This window comes from Ips typographus, linkage group LG1, assembly GCF_016097725.1.
Source record: "Ips typographus isolate SLU linkage group LG1, UJ_Ityp_2.0, whole genome shotgun sequence".
Lineage (NCBI taxonomy): Eukaryota > Metazoa > Arthropoda > Insecta > Coleoptera > Curculionidae > Ips > Ips typographus.
In genome coordinates this window covers 3,186,722-3,206,849 of record NC_138422.1, presented here as the reverse complement: position 1 = coordinate 3,206,849, position 20,128 = coordinate 3,186,722, and the positions used below count along the sequence as shown (strand labels likewise).

Below are 20,128 nucleotides of genomic sequence, written 5' to 3'. Positions count from 1 at the left end.
ATATTGGTAGGGCAATGTGACGTAAGTACGTTAGTAAAATGTCGGACACGTTTTTTACGTAAAGAGGGTGAGATAATTCAGTTGTCATCTGTTTTATGATAATAAGAGGCTAATGTTTACAAGAAATATTTAAAAAAAAATTCTCACAGAGTTTAAATTAAACTTAAAACATAAATTTCGAATTCAATTTTCTTTTCTAACCTAACCTAAATTAATTTGAACAGCTTCTCACTCTTCTTCACTTAAATCCATCACTATCTCACAGACAATTTTAGTAGGTAATCATGTTCTGCATTTTGCGCACCATTTTACAAATAAATATTACCTGTGACACAAAAATGATAAGATTTTTAGCAAAACTCTCAAATAATGTAACAGACATATAATATCTGCAAGATTTCCGTAAATTGAAAATAAAAAAGAGCTTCAAAGTAGATATCGTTGGCAAAATAACTTACAAAGTAACCGAAGAATAACTAGAAAAATTGACTTACCTGCAGCAGGAGAAAGCTTAGTGATAACTCCCCAACGTTGTTTCCACTGAAACAAATTAAAAAAATAGTTGAATCAATAAAGTGGCATTTTAATATTGACAATAGAAAAATTCAAGATAAATGACAAATTATATATTTCGGTTTACTTAAGTGTATAAATACAATTAAATTAGTATAGAAGCAAAAAAGTTTAACTCCCCATTCAATAAATCGTTTGAAAAAGGGTTTACTTACTTTTTATTTTTTTAAAATCATTGAACAAATTTTGGGTTATAATTCCACAAAATTCACTTAAATAATTACATATACAACAAACCTAATTATCTTGTAAGTATATGCATCAGTATAAAATTTAATATTGCGGGTTTTATTTCCCAGGACGTGCGTACATAATTCACTCGGGTATGATACACCTTTTTCCTATTTACCATTTTACTTGGCCAGCTAATCTGCGTTGTTTATACAGTCATTAAGCCGGAGCGAAAACCAAACAAAAAGCCGACTTAATACAGTTAAATCCCAACCAGGCAAGGCAAATATTAAACGGAATTTGAATTATGGTCAAACTACCGGACGTGCAGTAAATTTAATAAAAGCGGCGGACTGTAATGTTTCCATTCGTGGCCACGGCTATATTGCGAACGAAGTAATGAAATTTTATCACATTCGACTGTCAAAATTGGGGATGGTAAAGTTATTGGTTGAACGTCGGCTTTCCGCATGCGGCGTCCGTGCCGAAAGTGACAATTTATGCACCGCGGGTCTAAAGAGGAACAAACTGGCTTGCAGTTGGTTAGCGAAAATATAAAGCAGTCTATCAAAGCGCAAACAACGTTTTAATGTAGTTTGAGCTAGGAAAAAAGCTTTGCCACTCAAGCTTTTACACGCATATTTAGACAAGCTAAATAAGTGAATGAAAACTCCCAGTTTAGTTTGGAAATTTTCCATTTTAATGCTACGAAACTTTTCCTAAATTTTGATGTAGGCATATAAAAAGCTCGTTTATAAAACCGAACTTTCAGCACCGGTTTTCCTAAATCTTACTTTCGACAACCACACAGCCTCTAAGGGCGCTAAACACATTAAAAGATAAATTTGTCCGGAACATCGCCCCCTCGAGTATTTATAGCCGGACTTTATGTATTACGAGCCCTTTAAAGGATTCGAAGTTCGCTAACTTGCACACGGTTTAGGCAAAAAGGAATTTATAGCACTTCGAGGGTTGACAACCTTACCCCCACCCACCCCCTCAGTAGCAGCAACTCTACAAAGTATGAAAGCCTGGAATTTATGTACAGGGAGTTTCGCCAGTTTGCATCAAGCGGACTGTTTAAGATGGCGTCAGTCGATTTCAGAAAGTTTTGCCGGGTTTCGAGCATGTTTCTGATAAAAGCCAAGTTTCAAAAAACTACTCTAGAACTTTTTTAACAACACAAATGTTTTCTTAATTTTACGTTCCTCTACACCGAATCGACAATAATAATTACTGGTTGCGTCGAGAACTAAAACAGTAATAGTCCGAATAAGTAGTTGGGAAACTCCGGTTCTAATGTTACGACGAGAAACTACCCCGAAACTTTTCCACGTTATGCATAATTTAAATTCGACCGGCCGGATATCGGTGCACGATAAAGCCGAATTAATCTGCGTAAAGTAGCCATCTTGTACAAACTAACCCAAGATATTGGTTTTATGGTTTAAGACGGGTTACGACCAGACTAAACTATGTACACAAAATGCCTTTGATGCATCGCCACGTTTTGACCGTCAATGTAAATTTGAGTGTTTTACAATGTTGACCTTTTCACTTTAGTCGAAATTTATTCATTAGAATTCGATTAAAATTTATAGCGTTAACATACTTGAAAAATGCTTAAATTGGTAAAGGCAAACATTATAGAACAGTAAAGTTGAAAGTGTATTTGAAAAATGATCGGTTTTAGGTTAGGTTAGTTTGTATTATATTTTCAAAAGTACAACAAATTTGTAAAGTTATGCAGGTTAAGTTTGGGTCACCCTGTATATTCAAACAGTGACACTTATACAGGCAACTACTATTACCATATTGTCATTAAGAATCATTGTCAGATAGAATTGACTGAGAAGCCATTCAGCTGAAGTTTGTTTAATTCTTAAGCGAAATGGTCTCTTTTTGTTATTCCCCAAGAAAGTCGATTTTGGTGAAAAAATAAAATACATAATATGCTTGTTTAAAAGCAATAGTATTTCTTTAATTTAAGATTCAAATTTTTGATTTTGTTTGATGATTTATTTCAAGCATTTTACACATCATTGTATCAAACACATATTTTAGCTTTTGTCACCACAACTCCAAAGAAAAGATCCTGAATACAGGGTAATTCAAATTCAACCCTTAACCCTTGCTTCATAAATGACGAAATAATTAAATGAAAACTAGTTTTACCTTAGTTGGCATTTCTTGACAATACCTGTCAAACGCGATTATTCGGTCCGTACTACTTTCAATAAAATATTTTTTTTTATTTAATTCAATTCATTTTACTTCATTACTCACTTCTATAACATTATTTTTTATTTTTAAATTTTTTAGAAATATAATACAAGCGCTGGACTTTGACAGTTTTTTACATTTTAGTCACTTTATAACGTTAACTTAGATTAACTTTGGCTGTTTAAAAACACCAAATTTTAGCACAAATGAAATTTTTTCTTTGCCTACTATACTGACTGATTTTTACTAATTTTGGATGAACACGAATACGCAGTTCGTTTTGCTGTAATTGCATTTTGTCACCAAATTTGAAATTAGGGCATTTTCGGCAGTTTTGTAAACATGACAGTCATAAAAATTGACATTTTGACAAAAGATATTTCACGTCACGTATTTACCATCCTAAACTAATTAAGGCAGTTAAAAACGATTTTCAAAATTCAAAAATTTTCTAAAAAGAAAACCTTGGGGTTACCACTGTAAAAATGTCAAAACAATATTTTTTTAGTTTTCAAAGTTGTTATATTTAATAAAACGTTACGTTTTTTGAGTAAAAATTTCACCCTACTAACTCAAACCGTTTTCGAGATATTTGGAAAAATGTTCAAAGAAAGGCAATCAAGTTTGACGTGTTCTAGCGGCCAAACGAAGCAACTTAGCAGTGTCCGTTTAAGGTCATGTGATAGCTCCATTTATTAGCTATCTATAATTATATAATGTGTCTATACGGAATGTTTGAAATAATCGTTATTCGCGATTTTTTGGAAAAATGCACCGCAATTTGGTTTAAATGAAGATTTTTCTTGGCCTACTATACTGACCGCCGCCATATCGGACTTAAAAACGTGAAATTCTGGATCAAGGTTTCAAAAGGTAATGGTTTGAGACTTTTTGCATTGTTAGTATTCTGATTCAGTTTATGACAATAGTCTTTTTGCCATATTACAGCAGATATGATGATATAAAAAGTTTGGATTTGGAAGTCTGGTTTTTCTTTAACGTAATCGACTTTGATGAAACTCAATAACTTTTCACGGTTTAAAGTCACTAACTCGTAAAAACCAAACCAGAAAGCCATTACCGTTAAACTTTTTCCACTCCTTTCCCTACTTAATATATACACAATTAAACTGGGGGAGAATCGTCTTCGAAAGTCCAATTTTTAAAGCGTTATCGACGCTTTTTACGACTTTACTCTCGACGAAACGGGGATCGATGTATATTCATGAAATCCGACACTGAAAATGCATAATTTTCCAACACTGGAGGCCCTTTTTCAATATTTGCACTAGGAAAAACCTTAACCGCAGCGTTGAAATAAAATCTGTCAATAGTAATTGTTAAAGCGTTTTCACGTAAATCTTCTCTGTGGGTATAGAGTTATAGCAAATTCCCATACATCAACCACGATAAGATTTACATTGCGTTTCTTGTACTTTATATTATATGTACCTACATATAACTGATAAGTTTTATGCGGGTTTCTAACGCAGTCAGCCATTTTGAGCGCGAATTTACATATAAATAGACAACGAGAGTGAGAGAAATCTACATTTGTATCGAATGTGGAGCAGCGCCTTCAAGACTTATTTCGCATTACCGGCAATTTCATTCGATTTTTATTATTATGTCGTCGGATGTGGGTCTGTAAAATTTTCCCTCTTAAAACTGACAAAACGGCAAAAAAAAAAACTCTGTTTAGTTCGAGAATCGGCAAAAGGCCTTAATTTAAAGCAAATACGCCTTAACGAGTGTGCTTAAGAGCGAAATTACGGAAAGATAAAGAGCGCTTTCGCGGAAGAAATTGAATTCTCTAATAAAGTTGATTTATAATTTTGGCATACTTAGTTAAATCGTTTGAGAGACGGTTCAAATGTTGGAGGAATAATTATTAGCATTTCGGCGGCAATATTTGAACTGGCAGTGGCAACTTAATCAGAGTTTCAATTATTAATGAAGATACATTTACGATCAATACGACTAATATTACTTTACTTGGGTTCATTATTGAATAACCGAAAAGATGTTTCAGTTATTGTGTATATTTTTTTTAATCTAAACTACCTAAGAATTATCACAACTGTATAATTGACTAGCAATAAAGCACATTGTGTTTATGTGAACTATATTTGAATAATAACAGAACATTTTCAAGAATATAGTTAATAATTTAATTTGAATATTATTTTCTGTTCACTTTTATGCACTTTTTTGTTTAAACTTGAATAACTGTCTTATTTGACGGACAGAAGTAGAGCTCTACCATAAATATTTCCATGTTGTTTTGTGTATACATAAAAGTTCAAATATCATTACGGTAAGTATTTTGGTGTACACACTCGAGGTAATTCAAGGTATTATGAGGCACTTTTACAGTATTACGAAGCATTTTGAGGTATTACGAGGCATTTTGAAATATTTTTAAGGTATTCATAAAGCATTTCATAGAATTTTGAGGCATTGACTGTATATTTTAAAAAATTTTGCGATATTTTAAGGAATACATTGTAGTAGACCAAGCAGTAGACAATATAGTGTATCAATATAACAAATTGACCGCACATGAAATTACTACCAATTACCAATTTTTCACATTTAAACTAATTTTTTAAGGTCACGTGACTGTTTTTGACAGGTGTCAACTGGACTTTACAGTGTTGCAAATTCGAAAATTGCATAATCAAAGTCACGTGATATGTCTCTTACAATTTCAGCTTTTACAACTGTCCAAATTTTATTTATCAATTTTCCAAAGTTTAAATTGCGTTTTGAAAGTCACGTGACTGTTTTTGATAGGTGTCAACTGGACGTTACAGTGTTGCAAGTTCAAAAATTGAATTATCAAAGTCACGTGATGTCTCTTACAATTTCAGCTTTTGCAACTGTCTAAAATAGTCTAAATTTAATTTACCAAGTTTTTAAAGTTTAAACCACATTTTTAAGATCACGTGATTAATTTTGACAGATATCAACTGGCCTTTACAGTGGTGCAAGCTCAAAATTGTATTATCAACGTCAAGTGACGTGTACTTTGCAATTTAAGTTTTTACAACTGTCCAAATTTTATTTATCAATTTTCCAAAGTTTAAATTGCGTTTTGAAGGTCACGTGACTGTTTTTGACAGCTGTCAACTGGACTTTACAGTGTTGCAAGCTCAAAAATTGAATTATCAAAGTCACATAATATGTCTCTAAACAATTTCAGCTTTTGCAACTGTCTAAAATAGTCTAAATTTAATTTACCAAGTGTTTAATGTTTAAACTACATTTTCACGGTCACGTGATTCATTTTGACAGATATCAACTGGCCTTTACAGTGGTGCAAGCTCAAAAATTGAATTATCCAAGTCACGTGACGTGTACTTTGCAACTACTACTGACCTGAAAACTGCCACGTGACCAAAAAAAAAATTGCTTTCACTACAAAAATATGCCATCATGACGTATTCAAATTTTTTTTTTCTAATTAAAACAGTTTTTGTACTTTTGAACGTAAAAGACACTTTTGATAACTCACACACATATTACTCACTCTTGTTGTACAATATACTATTTAAATTTTTGTGAACAAAGTCTACATTTGGACGGTTGTTAAAAAGCAATAGGTAGTCCCTAATTAGCTTTTAATTTCTAGTCAAAACATAAGACATTTTCGAAAAGCAACTGGAGAACTTTCCGAAAAGAAGGAAATTAGAAATGCTTTCGTTGCACTCGTTTCTCCCCCGGGGTGCATTACATGAAGCATTTCTGTCGACTAAGAATTCCGACGTCTCTGGCGATTTATGTCCGCTTGTTAGTTGAAATATTAATTCAGTTCTAGCATTTCTGTGTTTAAAATTTTACGGAAAATCGCGAAAGAGAGGCTCGTAAATACAATTACTCGGTGCATGACGGCAGCGAAATTTAAACAACCTCGATATTAAAACCATTTAATCAAGAACGGTAAGGCAATTAAGGATATTTCATTAGGGCTTGCGCGGTTTAAAGAGGCCTGTCAATAGCTACGGTGAAAAAAATCCATAAAAATTCATGAGGCTCGCATTCATGATACAAAACACCGAACTAGCGTTTTCTAATGATTTATGCAAACCAGTTGAGGGTTTTAATTAAAGGAAACCTCCGCGTTGAAATCTAAAAGACGCTCCCAGGTAATTCCGGTCCGACTAAATTTTCCCTTTGTTCAAATGTAAATATCCCTTAAAGCTGGTTTAAAGGGACTTTATTCGAGGGGTGATGATTACCACCAAGTCTCGTTGTGTTTTTCAATTCAGCGAAAAACTTATTTATATCAATTTTCCTAGCGGGGTAAAACACAATCAAAAAGTTTTTAATTCAAAATCGATTTCTTTATATTCCCTACCGCGCGAACAAGGTAATTTTTGGTATATGCGGGCCCGCAGTACATATCTGTCCGGGACTTTCGGGAAATGGACCGAAAAACTTCCAAATGAAAGTAATTCGAAAGTTAGAGTCAATATTGATGATGGAATCTGGGTATCGGCTTTCACTATTTACCGAAAGCATTCAAACTGCCAGTGGCGCTACGAAATTAATTTAACTTTTTTTTTCTTTGGAATTTTATAAAAATGGTTAATTGATCACGTTAAGTTGTTACTTTTTATTTTTTTATTAATTTATTTGATGATAACTGAAAACAAAAGACACTTTACTTTACCATTGTCACTTGAAATCAAATGATATGCCTCCTCTACAACGAGGCATATCATTTTTGATATTCGACGTTTCGTTTTTTAGTTACCATCATCAACTTTCATTTTTCTTATGGACGCCATATTGAATGTTTGCATATTTGAATAGAGCCTATTTTTCTGATTACGATGATGTACCATATGTTATGATTCAGTCTAGAAAATGCATAAAATCACGAAAATGACATAACCATAAAGATTTAGGGATCCATTCAGCTTTACAGCATCAAGCTACAAAAAATATTCTGTCATCTCATACAGTCATGTGATTTATATAAAGCTTGCATTCTAAACGTCACGTGATTCCAATATTGCTCTACAAAGAGCTGCTTTGCAAATTTTCCAAAATTATTCTGAGGTAACGTGTTTTCAAGAGCTCTGCTTTCGTTTTACCATTATTCTATATTTACGAATTGCCTTCTTAAGGTCACGTGACTGATTTTACAATTTAGCTGGAATTTTGACTTATAAAATAGCTACAAACTAGATAACTTTGAATTTTTACACTTTAGCAAGTTAAAAGTGGATTTTTTTAGTCACGTGACTCTTTTCAAGCAGCTCTGGTTTTGATTTACTATTATTCTATCTTTATGAATTGCCTTCTTGAGGTCACGTGACTGATTTCACAATTTAGCTTCAATTTTGACTTAGAAAATAGCTACAAACTAGATAACTTTGAATTTTTACACTTTAGCAAGTTAAAAATGGATTTTTTTAGTCACGTGACTGTTTTCAAGCAGCTCTGGTTTTGATATACTAATATTCTATCTTTAAGAATTGCCTTCTTAAGGTCACGTGACTGATTTCACAATTCAGCTCGAATTTGGCTTAAAAAATAGCTACAAACTAGATAACTTTAAATTTTTACACTTTAACAAGTTAAAAGTGGATTTTATTAGTCACGTGACTGTTTTCAAGCAGCTCTGGTTTTGATATACTAATATTCTATCTTTAAGAATTGCCTTCTTAAGGTCACGTGACTGATTTCACAATTCAGCTCGAATTTTGACTTCGAAAATAGCTACAGGCTAGATAATTTTGAATTTTTACAACTTTTGCAAGTTAAAAGTGGATTTTTTTAGTCACGTGACTGTTTTCAAGTGTTTCTGGTTTTGATTTACTATTATTCTATCTTTAAGAATTGCCTTCTTAAGGTCACGTGACTGATTCCACAATTCACCTTGAATTTTGACTTTTTTAGTCACGTGACTGTATCTCAAAATTCCATCAATAGGTCAAATAGCACTAGCCACGTGATATTACTGCCATTTGCAAAAGAATGATCACGTGACAAACTGTCAGCTGATGACACGAAGCGCGCTCTAGTCTAACAAATTGTTGACTGATATCATGTACAATACACTCTTTGTGATGATACAATTTGTGATGTTTTAGCTAAACTGTTAAAAAATACATTTTAAATAAGTAAAATTATACCTAGTATGGCGTTCCCAAAACAAAAACTTTTAATTTACATCAAAACAAATTAATTTTAATTTTTATTCTGAGAGAGTTCGTAAGTCTGGATTTTCCGTATGATGGAACCAACCTAATATTTTGACTAAAACTAAGCATTAAAATCTTGCACAGTCCCATTTAACGCAACTTTAACACAACCAGATATAGCGCAAAACAAAACAAAAAAGCAATTCTTTCCTAACGTTATTAACGAGTGGAAAAAGTAAATTTACGTTTGCCAGACTCTCGGAAGTTGCGGGGGCAACTTTTTGCTATTTCAGGCGCAAAACCTCTCACTGATAAGCCGAATAATATACGAATTTGAGTATGTGTTGTTGCACACACTCACACACACTGGCCGTAACAAATTAAACCAAGTGGCAGTTAAGATAATGCCACCAGCTACGAAGCCAAGATAATGAAACTGGCGCAACTCGTAATCGTAACTCTTTACCGGGATCGGAGAGATTCTCATCCCTTTTATTTTACAAATCACGAGCTTAATGATGTCAGCCAGTTTTATGGTTTAATGGACGATATTATGTCACTTGTCAAAAAAAGGAGACTGGTGTCATAAAGTAATGTTTCTACGACTGTTTAATAATATGCTTATTACTCACTAGTTTTGAATAAATTAATAACACCCATTATCTACTCCGTGAGATATTACTCCACCAAACCGCTGAAAAATCAAAGTTAAATCCATTTACGTAACAATGTAATACAAATGTTCTCTAAATTGTTGAGACGAGTTACTAATTTTTTCTTTGTTTATTGGGTCTTTTGAAAAATTATTCATTAAAAATGTTCTAAAAGAAAATCACTATCCTGAAACATTTATTAATAAATGTTTTAGGGATTTAGAACATCCAAAACAGTCTGGAAATCAAAATCAAATTTTACCTTTTACTAACCTTTTTATTCCTTACATTCCAGGTATTTCTGACAAAATCAAACGAATAGCTAAAAAATATAACATCAGAACAATATTTAGAACTCAAAACACATTAAGATCACACTTAACTAAAACAAAACCTCACAATGAAAATGAATCTACAATAAACGTGATATATAAAATTCCTTGCCAAATGCAATCAATTTTATATTAGTGAAACCTTCAGACCTTTAAAAAAACGTATTAAAGAACACCAAAATTATTTAAGAACTGGAGACTTTCACAAATCTAATATATGCCAACACGCGTTTGATAATGATCATAGAGTCAAATAGAATGAATGAATAGACAAAAAAACTGTTTCAAAAAGACGTAAAATAAAAGAAAGTGCATATATTAGATTAAACCATGACTCCTGTGTTGCGACATCCTGTTTTAATATTGACCAAACTTGGTTAAATATTCTAGAGGAGGAGATAACACTTGGTCATATCAAACGAAACTGAAATTTCTTGTATTTTTTTTTTCCTTTATAAAACCCACCTTTCACTACAACAATAGATAACCTTTCCTATTGGAATGACAAAAGTCAAAATTTATGTCAATTTTCATTGACAAAACCCTTCTCAGAGTTCCAAATTGAACATTATCAAGTTTAATATTTATTAAGTTGTTGTTTTCTGTTTTCTGCCGTTGTGTTCTTTCTTTTTTAGATTCTCTGAAGACGGTGTTTTCCACCGAAACGTCAGCGTTTTTAGGTATCAAGACCGAGCCTAAGTCGGTGGTCTTGTGTTGGGACGACTAGGTTAATGTTATTTTCAACTTAGTTGAAAATAGTGCGAAATTCCATTTTCCCAACAAACCTTTTTTGTGTGAGACAGAAGACCCAATAAACAAAGAAAAAATGTAATACAAACATAAATATTTTGAATGTAACGTTTGTTTCTAACCATTTCTAACCATTTCTTTTTCTACCATTATATGCTCGTTGAATAATATACTTGGCAAACATAATTTTTTAACACTTACAAAAAAATATGAAATTTTCAAGGGTGGCCGTATAGCAAAAAAATCTCTGAATGCATTCTGTAGACCATAAAATTACCTACAAAACCTTTTTTGAAACAACGAAATTCCTATCAATAAAGGAGTAAATGTAAAACAAATAATTATCGAAAAAATTAAGAATGACAAATGTCAAAAAACATTAAAGATAGTCAGACGTGTCTGTGTCTTTTTAAATTACTATCCAAAGTATCGAAAATGTTACACCCTGTACAGGGTGGCCTAATTTGCTTATTTTTATATGGAAACTGCCAAAACCCTTATAGTAATTAAGATACCAAGGGCATTATAAGGACTTGATTAATGACATTGAATTTCAAATTTTCGAATAAACATAAGAATGTCTGATTGCAAGTACGGTCCTGTTTGCAAATTTCACCTTGGCAAACCGCAACTGCGGTAGTTTACCCGCCAGTTTGAAAAGTGGGCGGTAAGATATAAGTAGTTGGAGTTGTGCCCTTAATGGCAGTTGTTCGAGAGCTCTACCGTAATGAGGTGGAAATTAGTATTGACTTTGTTTAAATTGGGTTTACTCCCGGGAGTTTGAGGCATCTTGATGTCTCTATTTAGACAATTAGAGTAATTTAGACAGCTCGATGTGACGACTAGTCGGAAAGTTTATCTTATTGGAAACTCATTTGCTGCTAGTGGTAACGCTGAAACTTTGCGTGTTGATGTGTGGATATGCTTTTACGGTACACGAGATGCAATTAGGCGGTTTTTTTCCTCACAAAACTGCTCGAAAATGTATTATTTACTGGAATACGCTTGTCATTGTCCCTCTACCTGTCCGGACCGGATCCGTTTAAAATACAAAGCGTATCCGGCTAGTCTTTGTCTATGGCGGCTCTTTGAAGTCTGCAGGAGGCATTCCAACCCGCGTAATTCCTGCTATCTAAGTCCGCTAAGCCAGAACGTCGAAACTCTGAACGTGCGGTCAGTTTTTCTATAGAGCTCGTTTCTGGACCTCGCCGCTATTTTGAGGCGTAATTTGAGTGCCTTTATCCGATTCGAAATGCTAAATTTCAAGCTATTTATTTAATTAGAATCTTTCAAATTCAACAGCCAATCCAAAAATCCAGAGCAACATTGAAGGTGCATAACAACAAGGAAACGACGTAAGATGCACCTGGAAATTATGCAATAAATATTTGAAAGCAGAATTCCTTGCCATTTCCAACTGGAGCGAAACCGGCTTCAACAACGTGAATTGGTAGCACCTGCAGGCGATTTCTTTTATCTCTCCAGAAAGTTGTAACAGTCGTACTTAGGAAAAGTATTTTGCTCAATAATTTACCCTTATGTTGCTTCTGGGAGATATTCCAGAAAGACAACCTGTCTGCTATTTTACAAAGCGAATTTCTTTCTTTCAAGGTAAAGCTTGTAATAACGACAAAACGAAAAATTCGGGACGCATAACGAGAAATAAACCGCATTTAACTGGAAGGGAAACTTCTTAATCCGATTTAGCGGATTTATGCTAGCTGGAAATCAAAACACCCCTTAACAGACTTAAGGGTGCCATAATCCGCGGAATCCCCCGAAAGTTTGTTAGTTTTGCACGGCGAGGGCGGCGAGGAGAAGGGGGTTAAAAATGATTGCCCTTTTAAGGGCCTCTAATAACACAATAGAGGAATCCTTTTAAACCTGTACCCCTATTGTGTGCACGATGCACCCTGTCGCAAGCGTAATCCTTTGTAGCTAACCCCCTGTAAGGGACAGGGGTGGGGGTTAAGTCGATTTTATGGTTTGGCGGACATAAGAATAGGAAAAAAGCGGCCTTCGGGGGGCCGTTGATGAATTTTAATGGTGGCATTTCGATGCAAGTTGGTGTTTTCACAGTCTTAGGGGAGGTAAGTATAAGAAGTCTCCCCTTGACGTTTGTATTGTATTTTAATAAGAATTTTCCTGTTGACTACGTGCAGGCTCTTAGTTACCAATCTTGAATAGGGTGTACCACAAAATTCGTGTAAAGAGAAAACAAATTATTTAGTAAATGTAATCAGCAAGGAATCGTTGGACTTTCAACTTTCTAAATCCACCGCTAGGAAGCGCAGTAGTTATTGCAAAATAAAAATGCTGTTTTTTGTAAATTTTCATAAAAAATATGTATTCACAACGTCTTAGATAAAATTTGGTGTAAGTTTGGAACTTAACCTAACTTTTAAAAAAAAACTCCCGTATCTCGAAAACGCCATGTTGTAGAAAGTTCAGCTGAAGCTTGATTAATAAAGTCTTATAAATTGACGTCAATTTCTTCACAAAATAGAACTTTGTTCTAATTCTCGGTTTACCTCTATTTAAACCGAACCGTTTAAGTGGAGTTTAAAACCGTTTAAAACCATTTAAAATGTTTAAGATGAGTTTGGTTTTGAATTCTACAAAACATGTGAAACAAGTGACAGTCTTAACTACGTTTAACTTAATATTGGATTAAAGTACGACCAACGCAATTTAGTAAAAAATGAAATAAATAGATTAATAAAAAAATATATTTGAAATTGGTTTGAAACTGATAAGTTTTCTTAGCAGATTTACCATTTCCACAAATTTTCTAGCTTTTTCGACATTATAAAGGGTGCCACAAATTTACCACAAAGTATGGGGAATTTAGAGTCCAATCTTATGCCGTTTTAACATTTAAAAAAATCCAATTACTTCCGGAAATATTCGAATAATACGAAAAATTGGAAAAATATTTTATTTATATTGTAAGCTTATTTGAGGAGATAATTAAAATGTATTGACACTTTGTCATTGCAACTTTTTTCCCTCTGACACCTGACATTGTCACATTTGAAATCCGATGTTTCGGTTTTTGCCAGCCATCATCAACTTTATGAATATTTTCATGACAAAACATAATGGATTTCATTAAATTTTAAATTTACACAGAATTTCTATTTAAAACATGTACCTATTTCTGTATGCTCTTTGCATCGCCTATTTTATTTATTTTACATGGGTTTTGTGTAAGAGCAATCATCATGACTAATTAATTCAGCAAAATTCAAAAGATTAATCAAGTATTGCACGTCATTTAAATCAGAAAAAAAAGCACTTAAAAATCACTTAAGCACTCAATAAAGTTGATGATGACTGGCAAAAACCGAAACGTCGGATTTCAAATGTGACAATGTCAGGGTGTAGAGGAAAAAAGTAGCAATGACAAAGTGTCAATAAATTTGAATTATCTCAGCAAATAAGCTAATAGAAGATTTTTTCCGAAATTTCCTATTTTTTGCGGATATTTTTGGAGGAAATCTATTTTTTTAAATATTAACACGGCATAAGATTTAACTCCAAATTCCCTTTAACCAACCTTGTATCTCTTACCGTTTTCGAGATCCCCATTTGTAGATACGAATTTGTGGCACCCTGTATAAGGTAAAAAACAAATGAATGCTTTAAAAACCATGTTTTCTCACGGAATTATTCACGTGAGTGCCGATAGTCGTAACAAACAATTTACATGTGTACAGACATGATATTATGCAAAACTTAGATGGCCGAGTGCGATAAATCCCTCTCATTTCAGTGGCGTAATATATTAAAGCGCGAATCACTCCAGACTTACCATAATAGCCCCAGAATGGCGTGTTAAAAGCCCATAAAACCCACAATCTTATCACACCTTTTAGTATTCGGTACAATTAGAAGTTGTAGATCGTAATCAACCAACCGTTTGCCCTCCAATCTTTTTACGGTTTGTTGTTTCTGGCGCATTCGTGGAAACGTTTGTTTCGTCCTCAATCCGACCCGGAGGGGGTTAACTTTAATAATTATCGGCCTGAAATATCCGAACAATCAGCATTAAATCTCAATTCAGCGTCGGCACTCGCAAAAAGCGTAAATCAACCCTTGAACACGTTCCGAGCATCTTTATCTGTGCAGCTGACGTCAAAACCAAACTCTCACGTCGCTTTTTTGCCTCATTCTCCAACTTTCGGCGGTAACTTTAAAGCACCTGAACATTAACACAAACAGTATGTTCACACATAATTACCGAAAGAGTGAGAAGGAGATAGAAGTAGGAAGGAAATCGAATGGAGAGAGAGAGAGCGGGGAGAAGTTGAAAATGAGGACGGGGTCTCTTTAACTTTCTCTTGCTACGGTTGTTTTAGGTCAGGAGTGGACTCAAGGAGTTTTATATCAGAAAAATGTTTTAGTCTGTTTAGCCTGACCTAATTAATAAAATATTTGACAGGAAAATGATAAGTTTGATCAATTTTACTATGAAGGGCAGTTTTTACAATTAATGGATGTTTCTGTGCATAACTCCGCAGTGTATGACTCTCACTTTTTTATACTCATGTTTTTATACATACAGGGTAGGGTGGTGGTGGTCAAATTGATTGTAGTATAATTCAAGAGTGGAAAGTACATTAAAAATAAATTCTAACATGTCATATAAACTGTAGTCGAAAAGTGCCCCCTAGTGGAGTTAGAGCACCTTAAAAGGTGAGCCACTAAAATCATTTTTTTATTTTTAATTCCTAAACGAAAAAAGTTACTGAAAAATGAACTTTGGCATGCATGTTCACCATTTTGAAGTGGTCATTTAGAATTTTCTTTCAATTTTTTAAAATCATCTGGATTGCTCATCAAATTTGACAGCTTTAAATTTCTTTAAACTGTAATTTTAGATATTTCTTTTCATTTTGCATAGTTTTTCAGATACCGTCATTTTTATATGCTAATCCATAATGAAAAAAATTAGTACCTGTCTAGATTATTTTAAAAAAATTGAAAAAAACGCCAAATAATTACTTCAAAATGATGAACAAGCATGCCAAATTTCATATAAGTTTTATTTTAGTTTTTTGGGGTCCCTTAGCTCCGAAAGGGGGCACTTTTCAACCATAGTTTAAATGACACCTTTCTGGCGTTTATTTTTATGTACTTTCCACGTTTCAAGTATCTTACAATCAATTTGAACCACCCTGTATAAATCAACGGTATTCTCGTCGCGTGCCTAATTCACTCTAAACTAGAAAACCACCCCTAAATAAGTAATAGACGTCACTCAAACCCGTTGTTGTACCACAAACTAGCCAGCTCAAACAGTTTCGTTAAAAATTAACCGAGTCCTATCAAAGTGGATGTCACGAAACATGTTTTTACCCCCTAACGGACTACTTGGCCGCAAAGAGACTTGCATAATGCACAAGTTTTGGGCTCCATTAAGCCATCATCAATCGGTCTTACCTTTTTGTTGTCGCGGAACTTTAGCCAACCGGCGATGACGGTCTGGTCGGGTGCACCGGGTATCTCGGTGGCAAAGTCCTTGTCGTCAAACTCCCCATCAGAGTCGGAAAGAAGTTCGATGTTGTGACTTCTGATGCTTCGTGCGGGACTGCTACAGCAGGATTCAGTCAGTCTTCTAGTTGGAAGCGGCGAGTTGTAGGCGCTTTCGCACATTTTGATATAGTTATCTGCAATTAAGTTAATAACTGGCTTTTAATCATAATGTATAAACTAAATTTATGTTTACTGGCAACGTTGCAATTAATTCAAGATATTTTTGGTTTAGTGTCTCTTCATTTCGTTTCAACTTTGTAACAGACTAATTTTGTAATTTACAAAATATCCCAATATGCTTTGATGATTGGTACACATGGTAAAATGGAGAAACTTATTAAAAGTTTTTAAAATTGGTGGAAAACACAATTTTCTATTAGATTAAATAAAAACCACTTTTCCTTCAATTTAATTAGTGTAAGCACTGAAGAATCTTTCTGCAACACTAAAGAGCTGACGTTTTTCGCAACTCCATAAGCCAAAGTAAATACGAAAACTTTCTCCGTTTTAAACCGAACTCAATCCAATTAATTCCCCTTGACTAATTAGCCTGAAGTTCTTGATTATATCTTTCGTCGGCCAGGTACGAAATTCAGGCAAACTTTGCCGTTGAAAGTTTTCGTAAAAATTGCAAAATATCGGATAACGCCCTAGCCTAAACCCACTCCGCCAATAATTCGTAACAATGAATCCGTTTTAGTGTTTTGCACTTAACTAGAGAGCCAGACGAAGACAAAGCCATTATAAGAGACACATTCCCAATAACTCCTTTGTCTATCCCCGGATCCTCCGGGGGACTTAAATTATTCACCCGCGGGATTCCAAAGCTCAAGAACGCTTCTAAACCGCAACTTGCTGTATTATTCAGACGTTGCGACACTGATGCTGGTAGTGCAAATTTTAGTTATTGCGTAAAATAGAAAATGTTTGCGGTACATATAAGGAAATGCAGTCAAAAAGGCTGAGAGGGATAATCTCTTGTTGGAACTGGGGCCTTTTTAATCTCCAAATATACACCGTATATCCTGAATGGAAATCCTCTTAGACCTAATCTCCCGAATTCTATCATCTCCTTCCTTATCTGAGCTCGTTTTTGTCGAGTTTATGGATGGGTAAATGTTCTATTGAGATTTTTATCTACATAAACTTGGCAACAAGTTGAAATTGATTTTAATCGGCAAACATACACCATCCAATGCAAGGTTTAATAAAAGTTGGTGTATTTAATTGTTGCATATTTTCCTTTGGTGGTCAGTTCAGAATAACTTAGAAATCCTGAAATCAGACGCTGCTATTAGTCAATTCTGTCATTTCTATAGAAATTACCCTAACAATAAATTTATCCTGAGGTGAAAGTACCGGACTTTAGAAGGAATATATTTGTTTCTTTATTGTGGATGTTTTGAGCTATATGACATTTTCTTCAGAATACTATACTATCCGTCAAAATCAAAAAGGACAGCCAGAAGGTTAACCATTTTTGACCATCCCCTTAACTAACTTAACCTGTTTTTTAGCCAAAAATTCCAAAATTCTTTACCTTTAGGTGGTAGATTAGTGTATACAGAGTGTCCCAAATTTGAAAAACAAACAAAACGAAAAAATGAAACTTTTTCTTTTAATGTCTTCTTTTTGGAAAAAAAAATTAAGAATGGGTTTTTAACAACTTTTTTAAATTCAATTCGGTAACGTAAAAACTCGGTAACGTAAAAACTCAATTCTACGTCAAATTGTAGTCCTACTTGAAGTACAATTCCTGTATTCAAATACAGGCATTTTAAACCCCCTTAAATACCTTGTAGTTGATGTTTAAAAACTTACATATTTATATCTGTTTCATTTCTAGATAATCCATTAGTATACAGGATGCCCCAAGTTTGAGTATCAAACGAAACCAGATATTTTGATATTTGGATTTATTTCAACTTCTAGACCAATTTTATAAAAAATGTGCGCAGAAATATTGAAAAACTAACTAGTTAATATTTAAACAATCACTCTGTAGCACATTACGTAGAATTTGTATCCATTTTTAGTTTCTTTTCTCCTAAAAATTACCAGTTTTTCCTTATCCTATCCTTTGCAATTAAAGACACAGGTTAAGCTGGCAAAACATTTTCTAGGTTAAGTTACATTTAATCATCAAATTAATTTTCACGACAAATTAAACTTATTTCATATAAACTCTATACTAATAAAAATAAAGAGGCAATCCTAATAACATCTAAATCACTTGCATTATAAACTTAAACATAAAACCTGAAATTTGACTACTTTTTACAATTTTTCCCCCATCAAACTACTTTGTCCTTACTAAAGAAATCATCAATTATTCTTCTACTTCCTGTTGAAGAAGAGGAGAACATTTAAAAGATATTAGTGCAAACGATTAAGGAAGAATTTAATTTTCGCCGTCGAGTCGAAAGCGAAATGGCCCGAAAGGCCGTTTCAAAACTTTTAAGATCCACCTGAAGGCGCTCGACTGCTTTTTTTTATTTAATTAAGTGCAAAGATGATTACGTTAATAGAGCATCAGCCGTGGTAATAAGAAATCGTCCCCACCGTGTTCCTTAATAAATAACTTGTCGTTTACGTTGAATCCGAGGTGTTTACCTCACCCTCTTCACACAAAAAAACGCTCATATTTAGGTCATGATACTGCCTGTAGGGCAATAACATATCTTCTTCGTTCCCTGAACAACAATAAAGCAATAAAATTATCTGCGTCTTCCCCATACGCCAATCAAGCAAACCGCACTTGTTAAGTTAAAACATCGAAAATTTTCCCCCCTTTCTCGAAGCTTATCTGACGCTTTATGAGCCGGGGGGCATCGCGTAATGATATTAGGCGCTTCACTTTGTGGTTTCAGATGAAATATAGCCAAGTTTCAGTCTTTTTTTTTTGGTTTTGTGTAGTTTATTTGGTAAAGAGATAGCAAATATTAAGATATTGCTGCCCATTTTTCCGAAGGTTAAGCTAGCATTAAGAGAGAAATTTAGAAATCATCTTAAATTTCCTCTCATCTCAGATGCAGTAGATGATGTATCAATAAAATCAATAGTAAAAAAAAATTGGACTTTGGATTTGTTTTTTTTTTTGATTTTGAGGAATTTGAATTTGTTTTAATTTTTTTTTTGGATATTTTGACAAATATCTTCAGATGTGTTAATGGTTTTAATTTTTTTTAAACAAATAATTTAACATTAAAATGCGCAACTCTGCCTCTATTTAACCAAAGCTCTATCAATTATAGTCAATCCTAATGCATCGACTTTGTAGCACCCTGAATATATGATATTCTAATAAACTACCAAAAAGTAAATTAGACACAAATACACATAATTTGTGTATTGCATTTTTTTCCTTAAATAAACGAGATATATGAGATATAGATAATTGATTCAATAGCTCTGTACCATCAAAATGAAAATACCAAGTTTCAGAGCGATGGGGAAAGTGAGTGTTACAATTTTTTGTATAAAGTTTAAAATTTTGCTGTAATTACATTAATTAAATTCAATTTACTAAAATAACTCTAGAACAGTTGAAAATAAAACAAAATTTTATTTGAGATAAATATAGAAAAAATAAATATAAAAAAAAATGTACACAATGTGGGTGTCTCAAAAATAAACTATGGAGTAGTCCTTCCTCAGCTGCCCCCGTTTCAGAGCTACAGGGTGATTTAGAAAATATGACAATGAACAAAATAAGCGAGTTGTTTAGGATTGA

At 33.6% G+C, this 20,128-nt stretch overlaps 1 protein-coding gene across 2 annotated transcripts in view; it reads right to left on the bottom strand.

Moving 5' to 3' along the window:
- Window positions 1–16,529, bottom strand: part of LOC145733459 (uncharacterized) — a 278,672-nt gene extending 262,143 nt beyond the window's left edge. For both annotated transcript variants that reach the window (XM_081986332.1, XM_081986410.1), the window contains exons 1-2: window positions 16,303–16,529; window positions 495–540 (exon numbers count right to left, since the gene is read on the bottom strand). In XM_081986332.1, coding sequence (XP_081842458.1) covers window positions 495–540; window positions 16,303–16,515 — 259 coding nt within the window. In that variant the 5' untranslated portion in view covers window positions 16,516–16,529. The remainder of the gene's footprint in view (window positions 1–494; window positions 541–16,302) is intronic.
- Between the last annotated feature and the right edge of the window lie 3,599 nt (window positions 16,530–20,128).